This window comes from Dermacentor variabilis, chromosome 9, assembly GCF_050947875.1.
Source record: "Dermacentor variabilis isolate Ectoservices chromosome 9, ASM5094787v1, whole genome shotgun sequence".
Classification (NCBI taxonomy): domain Eukaryota; kingdom Metazoa; phylum Arthropoda; class Arachnida; order Ixodida; family Ixodidae; genus Dermacentor; species Dermacentor variabilis.
In genome coordinates this window covers 65,331,549-65,352,660 of record NC_134576.1, presented here as the reverse complement: position 1 = coordinate 65,352,660, position 21,112 = coordinate 65,331,549, and the positions used below count along the sequence as shown (strand labels likewise).

General features: G+C 45.4%; 1 protein-coding gene across 1 annotated transcript in view; it reads right to left on the bottom strand.

Annotated features, from left to right (window-relative positions):
- LOC142592765 (uncharacterized) overlaps positions 1-19,208 on the bottom strand; it is a 139,984-nt gene extending 120,776 nt beyond the window's left edge. Inside the window, exons 1-7 of the mRNA XM_075704428.1 lie at positions 18,943-19,208; positions 18,485-18,630; positions 16,942-17,208; positions 14,062-14,165; positions 11,291-11,489; positions 3,559-3,610; positions 2,091-2,186 (exon numbers count right to left, since the gene is read on the bottom strand). Coding sequence (XP_075560543.1) covers positions 2,091-2,186; positions 3,559-3,610; positions 11,291-11,461 — 319 coding nt within the window. The 5' untranslated portion in view covers positions 11,462-11,489; positions 14,062-14,165; positions 16,942-17,208; positions 18,485-18,630; positions 18,943-19,208. The remainder of the gene's footprint in view (positions 1-2,090; positions 2,187-3,558; positions 3,611-11,290; positions 11,490-14,061; positions 14,166-16,941; positions 17,209-18,484; positions 18,631-18,942) is intronic.
- Positions 19,209-21,112: the final 1,904 nt, after the last annotated feature.

Below are 21,112 nucleotides of genomic sequence, written 5' to 3'. Positions count from 1 at the left end.
CTGAGAAGTAGCGATGCCATTCGCAAAGCATTTGTGATTATTCTTATGGTAATTGTGCAATTAGAGCCAGGACTTCGGTAACGACCTGTCAATGGTGCCTGAACTGTGTTTCGCGAGGTTAGTGTGACATGCGTGTAAAGACTCCTAAATACATAAGCTGTAAAGTACGTAAAATATATGTGTAATAAAACCACTACTATGGCGCGTAAGATGTGAGATGCGCGATGGAAATAAAGGATTTGCAACGAGACGACCATATAACAAAAGCTACGAGTGTCAATAGTACGACCCTTGAACGCAAAGGCATGGAGGCATATGCTCTACAAAAGCGCTATAGCGTAACAGCGGCCACCAATAAGAGGATACGTTTGTGATCTTTCTGCTTTACGACTTTGCAAAATCGTAGCATCCTGTTGAAAGTTCAATACGGTTTTACGGTCGAAACAGTGGTTCTGTGCCCGGAAGCATTCTCGGATGTAATTGCATTTGCTATCAGCAAGCTGAAGGACAGTCCTTTTTTTTCTCTTATTGCTTGTTTACCTATAGTCCACAAAACGTGTGGGAACGTCCGCATCTCGCCACAATTGCCACAGTTGGAAGATTCATCACCATTCAACTGGTACGGGTGTCGTGTGCGCGGAGTATTCTATGTAGACAAGAAATGATTTAAGTTTGTCGCATTTTCTTAATTGAAAGCCCATTTCAGAAATGCCGCTCAATTAAGTACAGGATATCTTTAAGTACAGCGTCCAAGTTTTGTTGCCAATACTTAATTAGTTTTTCGCGCGAAATTGGCTTCAGGTCCATGGCACGAGCTACTTTCAGCCGTCACGCCTCTCTGCTTTACAAAGACTATGCAAGTGCTTTTTTAGGTTTTAAGTAAACTCATTTTATTTGGCCATTCAAACGATTTATGTAAACTAAGCTGCACTAGTCGTTTGCAGATAGAATATTACATGATTTAAAACCTACTTTTACATGAAGCAATGTCCCGGGTATGGCTGTAAAAAGTTGAAATATTTTTAAAACAAAGGGAGTGTACAACTAAGCATTCCTCATCAGGGTCCGGAAAAAGTCCTTCAGAAAAAAAAAAAAGAGCATTTCTCATTGTTGTCCGTTTCTACGTAAAGTTCAAGAAATGTGCGTGGAGCTGGCGATCGTGCTGAAAATTGGCACACAGAAATTTTGCTCGGTCTGCGAGACTATCTATCTCCCTATTTAGCAAAGGTATTGGCTTTGACATCTGGACTTTTATTCTATTGTTTTTATTCCATACTTGTACCCGAGACATAGTTTTGTCAACTTTCGTTCTGAGCCTGTCAACGGGACTTTGTTGTTTGCGATTTTACGTGCTCGAAATGTAAATAGCTTATCCGCAGTTCCCGAATCCTGGATGCGTCTCCATGCCTTATTGTGCAACTTGCGCGCTTTACTACATTCTTCATTCTGCCATAAAACGCATGGTTAGTTGCCACTCCTTTTGTTTGTGGGATTGATTTAAATGCAACATCGATACGAAAAGCTGCGAAGTATGCAAGAGCATCATCAGATGCTTAAGCTGCAGATGACATCCCTCTGATTCAGCCGATTCGCCCTGCTCCCGAGGAACGTGTGGCAAGCATTTATCCATTTTTGTTGTGTTCAGCACTAGAGGAAAGTGGTCGCTGCCACAAGGGTCTTTAATTAAACTGCACTGGAAGTACTTCATTAGTGTTGGAGATGCTATGCTCCAATCTATGGAATAATATGACTTGCAAGCAATATTGCAAAACGCTCGTTTCTTCTTATTTAGCGCGGAAGACCCAGTGGGAAGAAATGTTCAATTGACCGGTCACTATTAGAATTCAGAGTATCCCCCCAGGGAGACTTGTGAGAATTTAATTCTGCAAGGACTACTTATGTTAATGGCAGATCATCGACTAAGGCCCGACATTCTTGTTTATCAAGCAGAAATGAAGGTGCATGTATAGAAAGCAAACACTGAGGAGTTTATCTAAAAGCGCAGCTAGAACTGCAAGTGCCTCGAGGCTGTTTGGAGTACAACGCAACGAGTATTCTTGCAATCAGCCGTGCATATGCCGTGTCTGTACCTGCAGTTTGTGTGGCGAATGCTCCCGTGTAGAAGATCCAGCATGATGGCCAACTGAGCTCGGCGTTGACCAGTACGCAGTCCGAAGTTTGCAGACCTGGACGTCGAAAGAAGGACGACAGTTGAAATTATTATGCGCTGGATGTTGCCGCGAGAACAGAAGTAAGTTCATTTGAGACGCCTTTCATTGAGAACTGATTGCCACCAATGAATTGAAAACTTTTATTATTGGTCTTAAAGATCGCTAGAGACACTGATCACGCCAATAGTTTGGCTAGATGTTGAACATGCACTACTAATAACTAAATTTATCACTTGAGTGCTCATGGTGTAGTAGCGCAAGTAAATTGATACACGTGCGTAAGAGAACACGTGCGATTTGATATACGTGCATGCTTTACAAATCAACCCCATGTCTCACATTTCGCGCTACCCTTACGCGACTCTCCTTGCTGATCACGGGCGGCAACCATGTCGCCAAGTGTACACGCAAATGAATTCAAGCAATCTATTTAATTACTTTCGCAAATTTATTTGACAGATATTTTTGTTTTCAGATTTCGAGATGATGGTGAAACGAGAAAAAAGACAGTGGATTTATTCGCACAAAATAATTTATACGCTGCCTTAGCTTCTGTAGCTGCTTGTTGAATGTGAACATCTGCGAGCAAGGATTATCTTAAAGACAATTTCTCAGGGTTCCGAGTAGGCGCATTGTTTGACACCTAAGCACGAAAATGCAAGTTCCTCGCTGTTTGGTTCGCCTGTGATGACAACCGCATCGCCTACTCGCAGTAAATTTATTATGCCCGTGTTCACGGTAGCTAAGAAACACGCTCTTAGTTCAGATTTTTAGAACAAGGAAAGAAACAAATAAAAAAAAGCCCGAAGGCTTGTTCATTGAGAGCCATTCTCGGGCAGAAGCCAAGAGAAAAGAAAAAAAAGTTGGAAAAAGGGCTATGCGGTGGGTTCCTTGACTAAGGTTCAAGAGTAAAGAACTTTGCAAATAGGGGAATTTATTTTGAAGTGAAAGATGCTAGGTAATTATAGATTAATGTCAGACACACAGATAGCGAGATAGTTTGACTAAAGCCAGAATGTCATCCCGATAACGTGCGGGACGTCTTACATCAGCTGGCGTGATTCGAAGAACGCGAGAAGGAGACAGATATTTAAACACAAATTAAGTACCAACTAGCAAGCCACAATTTCTCAGTGGTCAGAGAGTGTCCACAGATGTTATTTCTGGCGTGCGGAAAGCAGCTAAATCTCCGTGGCTTGAATTGCAGCCCAATGTCAATGCAAGGTGACTACACAAACCATTTGTCTGCGTCTTCCGGCGTTACGCCGAGAAACGGCTTTGCTGTCGGACCTAAACAGCGACAAGGAAGCGTAACACTGATGACCTGCCTACTGCGCACAGTTGGTGTACCGGTGTGCAGTCAGCCGTGTATACGCCATGTCCATACCTGCAGTTTGTGTGGCGAATGCTCCTGGGCAGTCCTTCGAAGTTTTGCATGCCTGGACGCCGAAAAAATGATGCCAGATATTACCACGAAAACAGAAGTAAGCTTATTACACATTATCGAACAGTACATCGAAAACCCATTATTAGCCTTAAAAGTTGCTCGAGACAATGTTCGTGCCAATAGTTTCGGTTGCAGAAAAACAAGCACTACTACTAATAATTTCTCACTTGAGCATTCATGGTGCAGTAGCGTGAGTAAAACGTTTTTCGGCAGCATAAAATAACACGCGTGATTTATGATATACGTGCACACATAACAAATGAGTGCCATGTCTCGCTTTTCGTGCTAGTTCTACGCGACCGTTTTCGCTTATCACGTGCGGAAGCCATGTCAACAATTGTAGTTATGTAGCTTCATACTGGTGTAGCTGCTTGTTGTATGTGAACAACTGTAAATAATCATTATCTCTGTAAGAATTTCTGAAGATTCCGAGTACGCGCACTGTTTGACAAATAAGCAAGAAAAATCAAGATCCTCGCTGCCTTGTTTCACCTGCCCAACACCTACCCGTAGCCAATTGACTATGTGCTTGTCTATCGGAGCTAAGAACCACGCGCTGTGCCTCGATTTGAGATTGCAAAAAAAGAAAAGAAAATGTAAGAAAAAGAGAGCCTGGAGGGTTTCTTTATTGAGAGCAATTCTCGGGCAGAAACCAAGAGACAAGCAAAAAAGAGAAAAGGTAATTTAAAGAGTGTGTGATGGCTTAGTCAACTTATGTTAGGCTCAAGAGTACAGAAGTTTGCAAATAGGGAGTGAAACACTTTGAATTAAGATAGCATGGCATGCCGATAACTTGCGTCAATTCTTACATCAGATGGCGTGATCCGAAAAACGAGAAGAGGAGACAAATATTGAAACACAATATGAACACAAACAACATAGCCAGAATTATTCAAAGGTCAAAGGGTGTCTTAGAAGCAGCGAAGCCTTCGTGGCTGCAATTGCAGCCCAATGTCAATGTAAAGGTACAACACAAACCGTTTCTCGGCGTCTTCCAGCGCTACGCCGAGAAACGGTTTTGCTGTCAGACTAAAAGAGCGTGAAGGAAGCATAACTCTGATGGCCTGCGTACGGTGTACATTTGGCAGGGTGTCCACCCAGTGGACACGCTTATTAAATATGCTGCTGATACTCTGGTTCAAGGGCTGGGCTGGGCTGGAGTAAGTGTGAGGATAAAGGCAACCCCAGCCAGTCAGGAGCCGAAGGAATGGCTCTGTAAAGTAGGTGGAAACTTGCAGAATAACCCCTGGCATTTTTCAGGCAGAGCCTGCAGTGCTGGAGCATGAAGTGTCACAATCAAAATGTGGCTGGGCAAAAAAAGGCACTGAATATTGCTCAAATGTCACGTTCCCGAAAAGCTCCATCCACGCCTGAACGCACCATGATGTGTTTCAGTTTGGCCTGCCGCGTCCTTTGTTGCACAGTGGCCGAGGATACTGGGCCTTGTACATGTCTCACTTTCTTGTCCCGTTATTGGTGCTGTTTCTGTTTTCAGAACCATTTGGAAGCCATCCCAACAGCGAACTTGCCCAATGAATGCACTATCAATAATCGATCGGTGTAAGAGATCATATCCAACTTCCAAACCACATAATTAATTCAAGAAAAAGGAGTCTTTTGCTGTGACAAAAACTAATCATTGCAGCCATATTCAACCGAACTGCAAAAACGTCAATTTATCACCCCAAAATATTCAGGAAGTGTCGCTGATCATGGAGGGCTACCAGATGAACGCATCATGCCCTGGTGGAATTTATTTTACGGAAATATGCCTCTGCGGAAGTTTAAGAAGGCCACCAGGTGCGCCTTAAATATGCACAAAATTGTGCTTGGCAGTGTAAAGGAGGGACACCCCGTATGCGTTACAATGCTTCAGTAATAATTTTTGCCTGAGCTCGCAGCCGTAATATTTCTTTTTCGTAAAAGATGCTGCATTAGGAGACAAGTTTTAGTCCCTCTCGAATATTTGTATGCAGGGTGTTTATTCAGGTAACTTGTGATAAGCCCTAAAGAATCCACGTGTGCATTACGAAAATGCGAGCAACTTAATGTTGCCTGTTATCTTCAGAGAATATGAGTACTTTTCACAGTGAGCTTACGTAGTATGCTTATGAACGTTTCATCACCCATTTTTTAATGCATTGCTTGAAAGGCAATATATTTAATAGAAACGTTGAAGGCAATAGTGATAAATTGCCAAAATAACGTTTCTTAATGCTCGGTCATAGCTAGTCTACGTATTGATGATAGCTAGTGGATCTACTTTTTGCTTCTGAAGGTGAGCGGAGACTGTAGCGATGCGAGCTCGAAACGAAGCGTGTTAGCTCAGCGATCGCTCGCTTTGCTGCGCCCCATGTCGACCAAGGTTAGAGCCATTCTTACGAAGATTCAGCTCACCGTCATCCGCTCCAAGTACGGAGGTGCTGTTCTGTGTTTAAACGCCTCCGAGGCTCTTTCGCCTGCAGGCGAGCCAGCGCCACATTTGAAGACATGCCCCTGCTGTTCGCGACGGTGGTCGCCATGTTTGTTTCACAAAAAACGCTAGTCTGTTGCGCTGGCCTGCTCTGGAATGCCTGGGGTTCTGCTAAGGGAAAAGGACGATTGTGTGCCTCAGTAGGGACACTGTTATGTGGCAATACTTTCAATAGGTGGTGATGGTAAACATTCATTTCATTTATCTACAGAGAGAGTTGAGGACGACCTTAAGGGCCGGCCCCTTACAAAATCCAGGAGGGGTCCCTAGTCCGGGACTCCTGTGGCTTCCGTGGCGGCTCGGGCCCTAGTCACGAGAGTTCTTTGGCTCTCTAAGGTAAAGCAGCCGAGCAAGGCAGCCTCCCAGCTCTCTCAGGTGGGTGGGGTGGGGGGAAGGGGAAGAGTAAGCCGGGTTAGAGGGGCAAGCTCAGACCACGTGGAAAATGTCCGAGAACGCGTAAACACACTGTGGGCACTCCCCAAAGAAATCAGGGTTAAAGAACTGTAGTGCTGCCGGGCACAGTACCGTGTTAGTATAGAGTAGGAGGAGCCAGCGCTCCTCTGCCTTGGTCAAACCTTTAGCGGGGGAGGGGGGGGGTTAAAGCGACCGTGAGCGGATTGGTAGAGCTGAGTGATTTCGTGGAAAGTAATGGCCGGATTTGGTTATAGATCCTCAGACGGCGGGTGTTGAAGCGATGCCCGGTGGTTGAGCGCGCGGGCTGAGGCATCAGCGGCCTCATTTGCTTCTAAACCCGTATGTGCTGGAGTCCAGATTACGATACGCGTCCCGAGACGGTCCCGGTACTCGCATTCTCGCAAGATCTTTGCGGCGCGGCTGGCTATGCGCCTTTTTTGAAGTTTCGGCAGGCACCTCGGGAGTCGGTGATAATGACTCGAGTCAGGACCTGCTGCGGCGAGTGCTATGGCGACTTCCTCCGCATGTGTAATGTTGGGGGCACGGAAAGGGAGGCCCTGAACGTGTTCGTTTTGATGCACCACTGCCGCCGTGTACCACCCCCCGTCGTGTGGGCCGGCAGCGTCCATATATATAGACCCCATGGCGCGATCCATAGCGTTCGTTGAGGGCCGCTTCGCGCGCAGAGCGGCGGCCATCGTGGATTCCCTTAGCCATGTTTTGGGTCAGAGGATGGATTTGTAGCGCATGGCGCCAGTCCTCTGGGGTTCGAGTCCGATCCTCTGCATGTGCGGTATATGTTGTGTAGGTGGTCTAGGAGGCGTTTTCCTGCAGCTGACTTACTCAACCGTAGATGCTGGTTGTTCAGGTGCGCTTCTCGAAGTTCCCCGAACGTGTTGGTCATCCCCAGTTCTATAAGCCTTTGATTCGACGTTGCGAAGGGAAGGTCGACAGCGCGTTTGTAAATTTTCCTTAGAACAACATCAAGGGCGTTCTCGTCGCATTTCCGCAAGCGCAGGTACGGTGCCGAATATAGGATTCGGCTGGTCATGAATGTATTTGTCAGCCTCAAGGCATCTCTGCATCGGAGATCCTACACCCCCCCCCCCCCCCCCCGTTTGTTGGATACCCGGCAGACCATGCGGCCCACCTGGTCCCCTACCTTGCGAAGCTTCTGCAAGGCTTGTGTCTGTCTTGCGGTGCCCGGTGTTTTTTCTTCCGATATTAGTGACCATCTGCCAGTCTTTATACTGACTATTCGATATGAGAATAAGGCTGATGAGCAGATACCTTTTCGACGGAACCTAAATGATAGCTCACATGAAGTATTTGTTAACTTAGCTCAAGGGCATGACTGAAGCGTTATATTAGACCAGAGCGATGTCGACACTGCATATGATTGCTTTTTTTTCGCATGAGTGATAGCTGTTTTGACATAGTATTTCCATTCAAGGAAATCGTGGTGCGTAGAAATAATAAGAAATTCGTAAATCTATGGAGAAACAAAAGTTTATATCAACGTATAAAGTTAAGAATAAATTATACTGCGAATTCCTCAGTTGCCGGGATGCTCAAGTTTTTGCAGATAGAAGAAAATCCGAAATTCTCTGTACAATGATTCAAGAAAAGCTGAAAATAATTACTACACAGCAAAATTTGCGAACATTTAGCACAACCGTAAGAAAGCGCGGCAGATGTAAATGCACTAACGAGTAGAAATGAACAGTTTGGTAATATAAAAAAATGACCATAAATGGCAGAAGTATTTGTGGTGAGGATCTGGCTAACTCAATGAATGCCCATTTCATAAATGCAGGATGTTATGAAGAGCCTAATGTCTGAGTAGATCAATCAATCGGTCTGCTCGTTTATAGGCCGCACTTTTTGTTTGCTTTAAATAACAAATAACATTGTCTACAGTGAGTGGCTTGTCTTATCTGAATGCCTGACAAGAAGCGAGGAGCACGCTCAAGTGGAGAGGGATTCGATGAGGCCGATGCAGCGCACTGAAACTCGATAACCGGACGGAGAGGGTTGTGCCGGCGTCGGCGAAGAGTCTCCTTGCACTTACTAGGCTAGAGATGGCTTGTCGAACATCGCGGCGGCATGCAACGGAAGGTTTAAGAATGTCGCTAAAACAGATCCTCAGCAAACAAGAGCTGGCACAGCGAGGTCGTAAACGTACCGAAAGTGCTCGAAAACGTTTCACTGCAATGCAAAAAGTTTTATTGTACGCAAATAAACGCATGCTCTCTGGCAGCTACGAGTAGCCAATGCCTAAGCTATCGGCGGCAGACATATTTTATTCCTTTGGGGACGGGGCAGGCTTGCGACTATTCAGAAAAAAATTCAGTTCAGTTCGGTATATTAGTGCATCTTTAACGCGTACACGTCACTTTGACGCGGTCAGTTTTTGCGGTATCGTGACGTCGCGTGACAGGCAAGTCAACCTGGTGAAGCCCGAAACCTTTTGACCAATAGCCACGGGCTAATGGCGAAAACGCGTCGAATCAGAAATAACTGTTTATTTTGTCCGGTCCAATGATGCATAATCAGTGTGTACGTGTCATATCAGATGGAGAGCCATCGTTGTTTTTTGACGCCGCGCGACGGACAGGTGAAGTGGAGGTGGTTCACAAAAGTTTTTGACCAAACGCGGAGGGCTGATTGCAGAATTTAAATAGACATGTTTGGAATAGCTTTACCTTATAGAGCACCTATTCCAAATATTTCTGTTCCAATTCTACGATCAGCCCTCCGCGATTGCTCAAAAATTTTTTGCACGATCCCCACTTCGTCTGCCCGTCACACGTCACAAAAACCGCGATAGCTTCCCATCTAATATGACATGTACACATTGGTTATGCATGATTTCATCCAACAAAAGAAAAAAGTTATTTCCGATTTGACGCCCTTTCGCCAATAGCCCTCGGCGATTGGTCAAAAGTTTTCGGCCTGCCCCCACTTTACCTGCCCTTCACGCGACATCACGAAACAGCGAAAACTGACGACGTCAAAGTGACGTGTACACGTTAAAGATGCATTAATATGCCGAACAAAACTGAATTTTTTTCTGAATAGCCGCAGGCTTTCCCCATTCTGAAAGGAATGATAGATGACTCTCGCTGATCGCTCAGGCACTGGCTACTCGCACCTGCCAGAGAGCTTGGATTTATTTGCGTACAATAATATTTCTTGCGTGGCAGTGCAATGTTTTTGAGCACTTTCGGTACGTTTACAACCCACGTTGCCAACTATTTTTTGCAGAGGATTTGTTTCGATTTTCGACCAGCCACCGCAAGCCAAGGCCGCTATCTTGTACACGTTCGAACAGCCGACGTTCGATTTCGCCTAGCGCGATTGTCCAGGCTGCGCCGATATCGCGGCCTAGGCCAATCTAGTCCAATCGCGTGAGGCGAAATCGAACGTCGGCTTTTCGGACGTGTACAAGATAGCGGCCCAAGTAAGGGACAACGGACCAATCGCAGACGCCGGCACCGCCCTCTTCATCCGGTTATCGATTTTCAGTGGCCTGGCTCTACCCCATCAAATCCCTGTCCACTGGAGTGTGCTCCTCGCCTCTTGACAACCAATTAGATAAGACAAGCCGTTCAGTGTAGGCCTTGTTATTCGCTTTTAAAGCAAACAAAAGTGACCTCCTATAAACGAGGAGAGCGTTTGATTAGTCTGTTCAGACAACCCTGCGGATCACCGCCCGATGCTTGCGTCGACGATTACGCAAGTTTCACCTCAGGAGAATGGAATAAAAACATATTGGAATAATTTTACGTTATAGCGCTCATCTTTACGGTATAGCGGCTTAGGAGTGTAACATTATTACAGGTACCCTAGCAAAAGCATAAGGCCGTTGTCATTAGAGAACTTGCACTGCAATGGGGGCAGGGCCGCGGAAAGGGTGACGCGATGAGAATTTAGCAACCCTTCGCTGAGGACCCATTTGTGCCGAATCCCAGGCGCTCATCAAACAAGCCCAACGCCCTGAAGGAATTGAACGTGCAACAAAGTTTACACCTGGGGAAAGTAGGGGAATCTTACGTGGTAAGTACGGGGTCAGTTTCTCTAGGGGGAGGTTTTTTGCGGACGTTGCGAAATAATACTCTGTAAAGTGCGTGAGTGCGTTATCGAGCAGGTACAGGCAATACCTCCTAGGGTCAGGGTAGAATTAAATCTGGTATTTGGTGGCAATGAGGCGCACGTTATGCTCGACATGCGGGTGAAGTGTAAGTTTACAGGCTAATTATAGACTTTTAACCTATTTAGTAAATATACCTGAACACCTCTTCCATGAAACAAATCGCCCGTGAAACAAAGGATTGCATATGCCTCTGGCGATTTTTCATCTTTCATGCGTATTGTGAACGCCTCTACGACGAAGAAATTTAGGGGCCCTTGATGGCGGATTTGTTGTTTTACAAAAAACGCTCGTAGAGACAAGTGGCACCACTGCACTGTGCATTATCTATCCCGAATAATTTGAGTAGGACTAGTATTGTGTGCGCATTTGTGAAGTGATAACATTACAGAGGTAACAGTTTTCGCCGAGACACAAACAAACACAAGGACACACGCTAAAACACACACACACACACAAAGAAAGAAAACAATATCACAGTAGCGAATATTTTAGCGCTCCCACTTGTTGGCTCGAGCGACAAGTGTACCGAGCTGTAAGAACTGCCAATGTAAAAAACGGCGAACTGTTAACAACAAGCACACGCACATACCGCTTGACTGCTTCTGTGGAGGGGCACTTGATTTACTTACCTTGTGAGCTTGATAGGCGCGCCTAGAAGACGCCTTTTCAGCGTCTATGACCCTGTTGAGCATCTTGTCCAATATTCCCACTGTCGTGTTTAAGCGAATTTCAATTAATGAATCTTTGTAGCCCGCTCGTCTCGATATTTTCACCAGTTTATGGAGGCCTCCGTTTAACATGTAGAGCGCCTCTTCGGTTGCCAGTTTCCTGCATTCCAAAAGTAATACCATCAGCCTTTTCTTCAATGTATCCGCTTCTAAGCGAGGACAAACAGTACGAATTCGCCACTGCATGAATGAATCTAAGCTCCATAAATGCAATTAAAACTAACATTGACGTTAACGTATGTAGATTTTTGTTATGCTAATATGTGTAAATTCTCCATACAGTTATCTATACCAAAATATATTGCACAGTCAAGTAGAGTAGAGAACATGAATCGGGAGTAGAGAACATGAAGCACATTTCATTTACTCAAAGACCAATTCCTCTAATTAATCTCATCTTGTTTCTCCAACAACGCAGCTGCCGGGCTTAAGTCGCCACTGTATTATTTTATGGCAATAAGACCACTACTACTGCCGAAAATTCTTCGAAATGTAGAATTGTCATTAAATAATTTAATCATTAAACATAAGTTAATAAACAATGAGTACAGTATGTCTGTGTCTACATGCCAAGCTTCTATTCTGAGACTGTCGTCCTTTTAAAGGCAAAGTCATGAACTTGATCATTAAGTACACACGCGAAAAAAAAATTTCCGGTAAATCTGGCTTCCCATGATTTACTTAGCCCATACTGCTAATTGAAATTTGGGTCTAACGCTGGCGTCAGCAGGTGCTCCTCTATTTATCTGTGGATGCGAATGGAATGCCTTTTCCCGACAAGAACTGCTGCGATGTACTGAAAGCAATGCTCGTGGGATCATTCCGCCGATGCACAGTGTGAATGTTGCGTCTCGTGCAGGTGCGGAGGAAATTATTTTTAAGAAGAACTGTTGGTTTACCGTGCAAAGCAATGATATAATTATGCGACACGCCCTAATGGAGGACTCTGGAATTATTTTAATCACTTGGGGTTCTATAACGTGCACTCCATGCATGGCACACGGGCGCTTTTTTTTTTTGCATTTCACGGCAATCGAAATGTGGCAGTCGCGGCCGGGATTTGACCTCGACTCCGCTGACTTAGCAGCACACCACCAAATCCACCACGGCGGCGCGGAATTCGGACTGAATTGACGTGAACTTTTTCGAAAGTACCGCGGCTTATCCGACTGCATTTCGGGAAGGGATTTCCTCCCAGCGTATGACGAGTCCTATATTCTGCCATCCGACTGGAAAGCAGGGAACGTGGTTTTCTAGCTCAAGTAAATTGACGCTCAAAACCATCTTAATTACCGGCCTATATTGTATGCAAGTACAGCAAGTAAAATTGTTGAACGTGCCACTAATTGACATGAAGATACTGAAGTCCAATTGGCAATTCGTCACGGGCTATCATGGCTTCAGGAATAAATTGCTATGGCGATGTTCGACTTCGGCTGCAATAGCCATTATTTAATGGGGGAGAAATGTAAAAAAACGCCTGTGCACTTCGATTCAGATCCACGTTCCAAAGTGAATCGGCAGTCTCCCACTAAGGCGTGCCTCGCAATAAGCCTATGGATTTGGCACGTTAAACTCAATAAAATAATAATAATAATAATAATAATAATAATAATAATAATAATAATAATAATAATAATAATAATAATAATAATAAGAAACTCGTGCTAGCCCCAATTCCTGTGCATTGCTAATGATAATTATCGGGCTGTTGATTACAAGCCATTCAGTGACTTCGCAGTGCATGCGAAGCGGTGTCTCTCTCTCTGCTCGTAACCAAGCTGTCCAGGCTATAGCGACACTAACATTACGGGCTGGACTGGATGCTCTCCGTTCAATTCTACAATGCCTCAGGAGCTGAGAACCACGAAAATCAATAATAATAATAATAATAATAATAATAATAATAATAATACAATCCTAAAGGGTCGTGCCCACCAGTATAGGGGACGTAAAAGTTTGCGTTCAATTAATACTTTTACGCAGACAGCAGAATGAAGTGCGGGAAAATTCTCTCATTCTCTGAATATTTGCCTAGGGTGGGCGCATTGTCATTCCAGCAAGAAGGGCGGAGCAGACCGCATTATCACGTTATTTGGGATGACATCGCATTTAGTAAAAGAGTAACTGAGTCAGTGTCATTCTCGCTTCTTGAAGAGGTACAAAGAATTTCACTCATTCAGCGACATCTTTAATGCTTATGAACGGATACATCCTGGCCTCCTTTATATGAAACGTTGTCAAAAACACGCACTCCGTCGAGCTACATGAATATTAAAATGAATTATTTTCAACGGGCTCTAGTGGCTAAACAATTATTTCCAGCGCTAAAGTGTTCAATGCCTCTAAGCATTCGTAGGGGAGGCACCTGTTGTATGTCATAAATGTCACATTAAACGTTACACATCATGAGTAACTGTTTCTTTATAAGAAATTGGGTGTTCCTGCTCCTATGCTTACGGCTAGACGTCGGACGAATTCTAAAACCAAAGGTGCTACACAAGACGAACCAGGGATCAAGTTGCGCGAACAGTATTTGTATAGGCTGCTTTTTTCAAGAAAATGACTGAAGGGAAATACATGCGTCAACAAAGTCAACTTGACTGGTAAACTAAACAAATCGAGGGAGGGACGATAATTTGCGCAGTCAGCGAAATAAGCCATGTTCGTACGTGCAGTTTATGTGGCGAATACTTCCGCGTAGAAGCTTCTCCAATGCTCTGTGGAGCTCGACGTCACACAGTGAACGTTTGTGGGACCCACGCTGTTTCGTGCACTGGGCATAAGAAAAAAAGCAGAGGACACGAATTCATTACGCCTGGGTTTTTGTTACTTGTCATTAGCGCACATTGGTTGGTTGCAGTCAATGTAATTCATTGAGCTCTGAATTGCCACAATATACACTGGGAAAAAGAGAAGGTTTAGGAAAACGTAGGAACTACAGCTTGTTTCAGATGTCACTCCGGTAGTTTGGGTACAAGCACCTACACTAACAAACACGCTTATTCCACAGGTTGTTTAGAAAGCGTAACCAAAAGAATTGTACGCCGAATAAAATGTATCTCTAATGTGCTATCGCGTACTACGCAGTGCCTCGATGATTTGTGCCACTTTTTGGCGCAACCTTTATCGTTTTAAGTTATTTTATATTCTGGAACCTTAATCGTGGATGCAATTGCTTACGTTATACTCGTTAAAATATGGTGTTTAGTATTTACACACATAATTGTTCTTTAGATATGTACATGGTGGCGAACGATGTCCTTGCTTGTAGAATGACCACAGCCTTCATGGCTTCATATTTGCGTTGCTTTTTGTTGAATGTCAATCCCTATAGTTATCTAGTAAACGATTTTCATAGTAGCATGTGGTTCGCGTCTTGCAGAACTGACGTTGAGAGTCGTTGCTTTTCTTTGTTTGCGATGTCTACCTTAACCTGTATGGCATAGCCTTATTAACATTCTCATTTCAAAAAGGCATTTGTGCCCTGAGACCAGCAATATTAATGAGACAAAGAATTATTCCTCGCATAGTCTAATTCTTAGAGCATCAACTGCAAAGCAGTACCGAATAAATGACAAACGTGTTGCTGCAGACTTACCAGCCGATAACACCAATGGATAAATAAAGGAACTAGAATCATAAGATGCGAGAATCCCCTATAACATACACGATTTCCACAGTGATAATGAATATGATGGAATCTGAATTTAATGACCGCTTTAGGTGCATGCTTGGCTTGGTGGTAGCCAGGTGGGGTGATGATATTAGAAAATTTGCAGGCGCAAGTTGGAATCCGTTGGCGAACGACAGGGGTAATCAGGAATCAGGCAGAGGCCATCGTCCTGCAGTGGACATAAATAGGCGGATGATGATGGCAGTGATGATATATCAATATATACGCCCATTATGGCGATCAACCCAGCAGCACCCCGAAATAACCACTTAAGACAAACCCGGAATTGTAGTAAGTGAAGCTTCGATTTAGAAACTAGACAGAGATCGTGACGTCGCACTACCACCATCGACAAGTCTGCCTACACTGAATCTGCGCGGTGGCTCTAATTCAAGTGATTGGTTGGTTCGCGGAGACTTTCAGTGGCGCCTGTTGTCACCCTAACAGGGATGCAAATATGAATAGGCGGTTTTTCTGTAGCCGAGCGCGTAGCACTGCACTTCAAGCGTCCTGCTTTGAAGGATGGCGGAACCCTAGCCCTCTTGGCGCATGACCTTTCAGATTCCAAGGCGTTACTTGCGCTTACAGCCACGGTTAGTGCAGTTGCCAGAGCTCTCCAAGCACAGCCCGCGCTAGACGCCAGACCGCGGCCTACATTTACCATGCACTCCTTATGTTTCTTCCTGTTTACCGCGATGGACATTAAACGGCTGTGATGATTAAAGTGAAGCCTTCTTTGGATATGCTACCGTGTTTACTTGGTGATGGTTGTCTGGCGTCTCAAGCAGAGCGCATACAAAGCACCCAAACAAGAACTCAATTATGAACGCTTCAATCATGTCAAGCAATGCGCTCACGTGAAAGCGTTTACGGGTAATGCTGCGATATGAAACAGAGTGCTGGTGATACGAGAGCACCAGATATGCCTAGGAACACCTCCGAAGAAGCGGAAAAGCCGAAAGATAACGTAATGCGCCATGCCGCAAACAATTTCCGACATCAGCGTAGTAATGGGAAACAACGCCGGTGCCAACGCCTCGAAAGCTACGCGTTCTCACGGTTAGCTTACAGGTCCCATAGTTCTTGCGGAGAAGTTGGTGAGTTCGTAACGCAGGGGCACAGTACCCCGATTTCGTGGCGATGGCTTTTGCGGCGCCATCCCGTTTCGCGCTGTTCGCGCCACATCAGTCATCAAATTGACGCTCCGCCCACTTTACCGCGGGGCGTAACCAGTGAACAATAATATTGGCATAGAATCGAGCGGAAGACATCGCTACAAAATCGTGGCCCAGTTTTTTGCATTGTTGAAGCTACGGATGCAAATGCTACATTCCCTGCAGGCTCTGCGGCTTACATTGGCTTAAAGATCTCAAGATTGCGCTCAGCAGAGGCTAGCTTTTGAAGCTTAAGTCAGCTGAAAAAGATTGAAAAACGTATGCAATGATTTTGCTTTGTTGAAACAGCTTTCAGAATGATTTTGTGGGTTTTCCGTTACAGAATTAAATAGGCATTCGACATGGATCGTTAAACGATGCGGAAAGTGTCTCAGCATAGCGGCAACGAATTTGATAGGCTTTTTGCCAAAAGTTTGGCCAAGCCAATCCGTGTCAATAAGACTCATTTAGTGGATGGGATCGTTCGCAGATTAAGCGGAACGTAAGGACGAGAGAGGGAGAGGGAAAGTACATAAGTCTGTTCCACTGCTATTCCTCTGCCGTTGTCCTCTCGCGCTGGCTAAGCCAGGTGTGGCGTCGACGGGGCAGGCAGGAGATGACGCCGCGATAGCGTCGATGCAGGCAGGAAGTCAGCAATAATGCATAGGAGGAGCGTAGCAGAGGGGCTGCAGTGAAGAGGAAATCCGGGCGTCCTCACTCACATGTGGCCACGATGCAAAAGGATTCCCCGTCGCCAATGTGTGGTCAGAATGGCGGCGGAAGGCGTTTCTCAGCGGGACATGGCGCAGATGCCAACGCTAGTAACGTCCGGTGAAAATGCGGCTTCCGCGGCAGCAAAGCGGTTTCCCCAGGAGTCGCGAAGGCATCGTCGTACATAGTGGATAGTCTATCCCCGTCGTCAAAATGTGATGTCGGCGTGGCCTCCACGACCGCCATGCCGGGCAAGTTGGGCACGCTGTGACGGCGCCCTGGAGGAAGACACGCGGATGGAGGCGGACACCGAGGCGAAGAACGTCTTCATTCACCGTGAAGCCACCTAAATAATCCATGAAGAATCACGCCAGCGCCCCCTGAGGGCGAATCGGTTCGGTTTCAAAACCTAAACCTCGATATCCCACCAGTTAGGGATATTAACAATAAAGAAAGCCGGTGAATATCGTGGCAGCGTGGAAGGAACGCCTAAATTTTCGCCTACATTACCATGTCTTTTGTATGCCGATGATGGAACAACTACTTCGCAGCGAACACCGAGCACCAAAACACAAGAATAACCCCGGTATTCAGAAATGCATCTTGCCTTGAACCCCATGCTTGACTTTATTTAAACGACGCCTGGTGCGAACGCGCCCAAGACGCTTATTGCGTTTTCTTTGACGCGTTCACGAAAGGCGTCATTTAAATTAAGCGTGGGCTTCATGTTAAGGTGCATTTCGAAGTAGGGGGGGGGGGGGGCAAGTCTACAGACTACAAAAATAAATCAAAGAAATAAAAGAACGGCTCTTCGAGAGATGAAAGTTTCTTCCTAAGCCAACGTAATAATTTCATAGTGCCTTCGCCTAGCAATATTCCCACGAGCACGGGTCATCGTCGAAGGCGTCATTGTAGCCGCATACTATGACGCCCTTTCCCGCTTTCTCCTAACCTGTAATTAAGATGTGATCAGCCCTTCCACTCTGTGAAGGACTAGCAGCGAAGCTGCGGTGTTTTACCTCAATCGGCGCATGTATATATATATATATCTATATATATATATATATATATATATATATATATATATATATGTATATATATATATATATATATATATAATTATTATTATTGCTATTATTGAAGGACACGGACAAAGAATAGATCTTTTTACTGTGGAGTGATTTATTCTTATTCTTCTATGAAGGAGTGAAGTGTGCAAGTACCGCCGCATGGCAGACGGGATTTTTGCAATATTTGGAACTTCTATGCAATCTAAGTAATTGCGAAAAAGAAAGAACTCGGCGTAAGGTTAGAGTCACCGTACCGGCTAATTTTCATACAATTTGTTTCGCGATAGTTTCGATAAAACAAGAGTTACCGCCGTTTTTTGTGACTATGCTCCCTCCGTAGACGACCACGTATTGACAGCAGGCGGGAATGATGAAACGTTTACAACTTCACTATGTCCTAATTATGACAAGCAACTGAAACTCGGTCTAATGATAGAGTCATGTTAGTGACCAATTCGAGTATAGCTTTTTGCAAGATACTTACATTGAAGTCGGAGCCACAGAGCCTTCGCGAGAAACTGGAGACGGAAGAGGGGGTGGCGTCTGACGCGGACGCCGTAGGTGAAGGCTGGAGATTTGTGTCGACACACGGACACGATCCTGGGGGGGAAGAAGCCCTTAACAGCTTCGCTGCAAAATATTTGCATCACCACGGCGTTAACGCTTAAATCTCAGGTACACAAGGCCGCACTTGAAGAGCGAGTTAGCGTAACTACAGCGCACCGACCGGAACGCTTAATCGACGCAAAACGCTTAACTACAGCGCACCGACCGGAACGCTTAATCGACGCAAAACGCTTAACATGCGGAAATACCAACGCTTGCTTCGCGTCAACCGCTTGCTGAACTAGACTGGCGAACGCTGGTTCACCCGTGGCAGAGAAGCATACAGGGAATATATGCCCAAGAGTCAAAACGAGAAAAGAACAGAGGCGTGCTTACGTGGAAGCGGCTGGTTCTGAGCAACGTTCGGAGGCCGCCGCACGAGGCGCGAGAGCGCGCGGTGCCGCTTTCCCCCGATGATGACGATGATGATGATAATGACTGGGTAGACACCGCACCGCAATTTTAAAAACTCTACCGACTGAAAACCAACACACTGGAGCAATGGGAGGCACAACTCGCCAGCTCAGACCCGAAGGTGCAGAAGGCTCGTCTTGGTCACGTTCGGCTAGCGGCAGAAGCCAGTGGAGCCCTGGACTTGGGGCGCCACCCATCAAGCTCCTAATCCCCTATCCCCGTTTCCCCAATTCAATAAAGTTATTCTCTCTCTCTACCGACTGACGAAGAATGTCACGTTATGCCAATTGGTGATTTTCAGAAATAAACAAGTTGCTCGCAGAATGGACGCCACACAGAGGCGAAGACGAACACAACCTTGCGCTGAACGATAACAAGGAACGCAACAGAGCGCTCCGTTTTCGTCGTGTTCCCTTTGTGGCGTCCATTTTGCACGAAATGCTTATTTCTGAATCCAAATAAAATTTGTACGAAGGAAACTTTGCATAGTAATAGAAAGGGCAAGCCCCTTGTTATTTTCGCCCTTGGTTTCTAGCTCGAGAATATAAAAAATTACAGCGCATTTATTCTTTGTATACGAACGTCGACGGTGATGCGAGGGCTAACTGGGGATGGGATAATTGTTTAATACACTATGGTGAATACTATCACGATTACTGTGGTGATTATGATGACGAAAAACTAGATAGAGACAATTTTGACATATACGCAGGTGCAGCGCGTTTGCTAATGCACTTGATGCATTACGTTTCATTAATCTGTGTGCACCTCTTTTTTTGTATAGACAGTTCTTTACTCATGTTTTCTTTATATATACACATCTGTGTAGACGACGTTTATGTTCACCACCACCAGCACAGGTCGATGGCACGGCATCGCAGGTGCAGCAGCAACCTTTCGTCGGTTGCAAATTGTCTGAACAATTGCCATTGCGAATCCATTGGGGCGCATACCCAAACGGCACATCACTATTGACCCAGGTTGTCTACTAGGCAGGCAGCAGCCAGCCGCAAATACCCTATTCGGGCACACACGTTGTGACCCATGTCTCTGACACGCGCCATGTCTACTGAGACAACCTTTTATGAATGTATACTCACACACGTGCTAGGTGCGGATATCGCGTAAACCAAATGGAAATCTATGACACGCGTAAAGAAATAAACTTGTCCTCAATGCGCGTTATACGGACATATTTTGTGTCTAAGTATTCCGTGCGCTCTGAAGACGTACGGTGTTGGACAAGTTTAGCCTTCGTAGTATTTACAAGGTCGTCTCTCTTCTATCTTTGTGCGCTGGCGCTAAGTGTGCTTTACGAGTCGGTTTACCAACACGCCAAACAGATGATGTTAATGCTGTAATATTTACGCACGCTAAGAAACAGCGTTGTCCAACATGGCGGCACCCGCGGCTCCTATGTCAGCGTTGAATAACGTGATGGCTACGCTCTCGCGCGCTTTGACCGCCAGTAACTAATGGAGATTTCGCTTCCTCTAAAATTCCATGAAAGGTTAATTATGGTCGCTTGACGCGTCCAATTTCGCAGATAGTTCGGCGATTCTCGCATTCGTACTCCTAACAAGACGCGTCTGCACAGCGACGACAGGAGGGTTGCTAACGGATTGTCTTGAATTGGATACGTTTTGCGCAAGGCATTGGATGGCGCTCAGTTTTCTAAAGTGTTCCTTACGTTTTCGTTCCAGTACGGCGAACCACATATATTTGAATGGAAGCGTACCGTATTGTCCTCCAGAGGTGTTGGCATTTAATGTACGTAAGGCGACAAACGCAATTCTGAAAATTTATAATGCTAATTGCATTACCGTGGACATTTATCGTAGAACGGAGGCGCTATTGACTCATAACTAATGTTTCAGGTGAGTAAACGGAAAGCGAAAGCTCATTTCACTAGTCAATGGCGGTCGGCGAGAGCGAGAGCGTAGCCATGCCGGGAATCCACGCTGATGCGGGAGACATGGTTGCCGATATGATGGACAACGCTATTTCTTAGCGTGTGTGACATCACGAACGCTAAGTTCTTCAAACATAACGTACGTAATGACCCGATAACGCACGTAATGACTTTGCATTT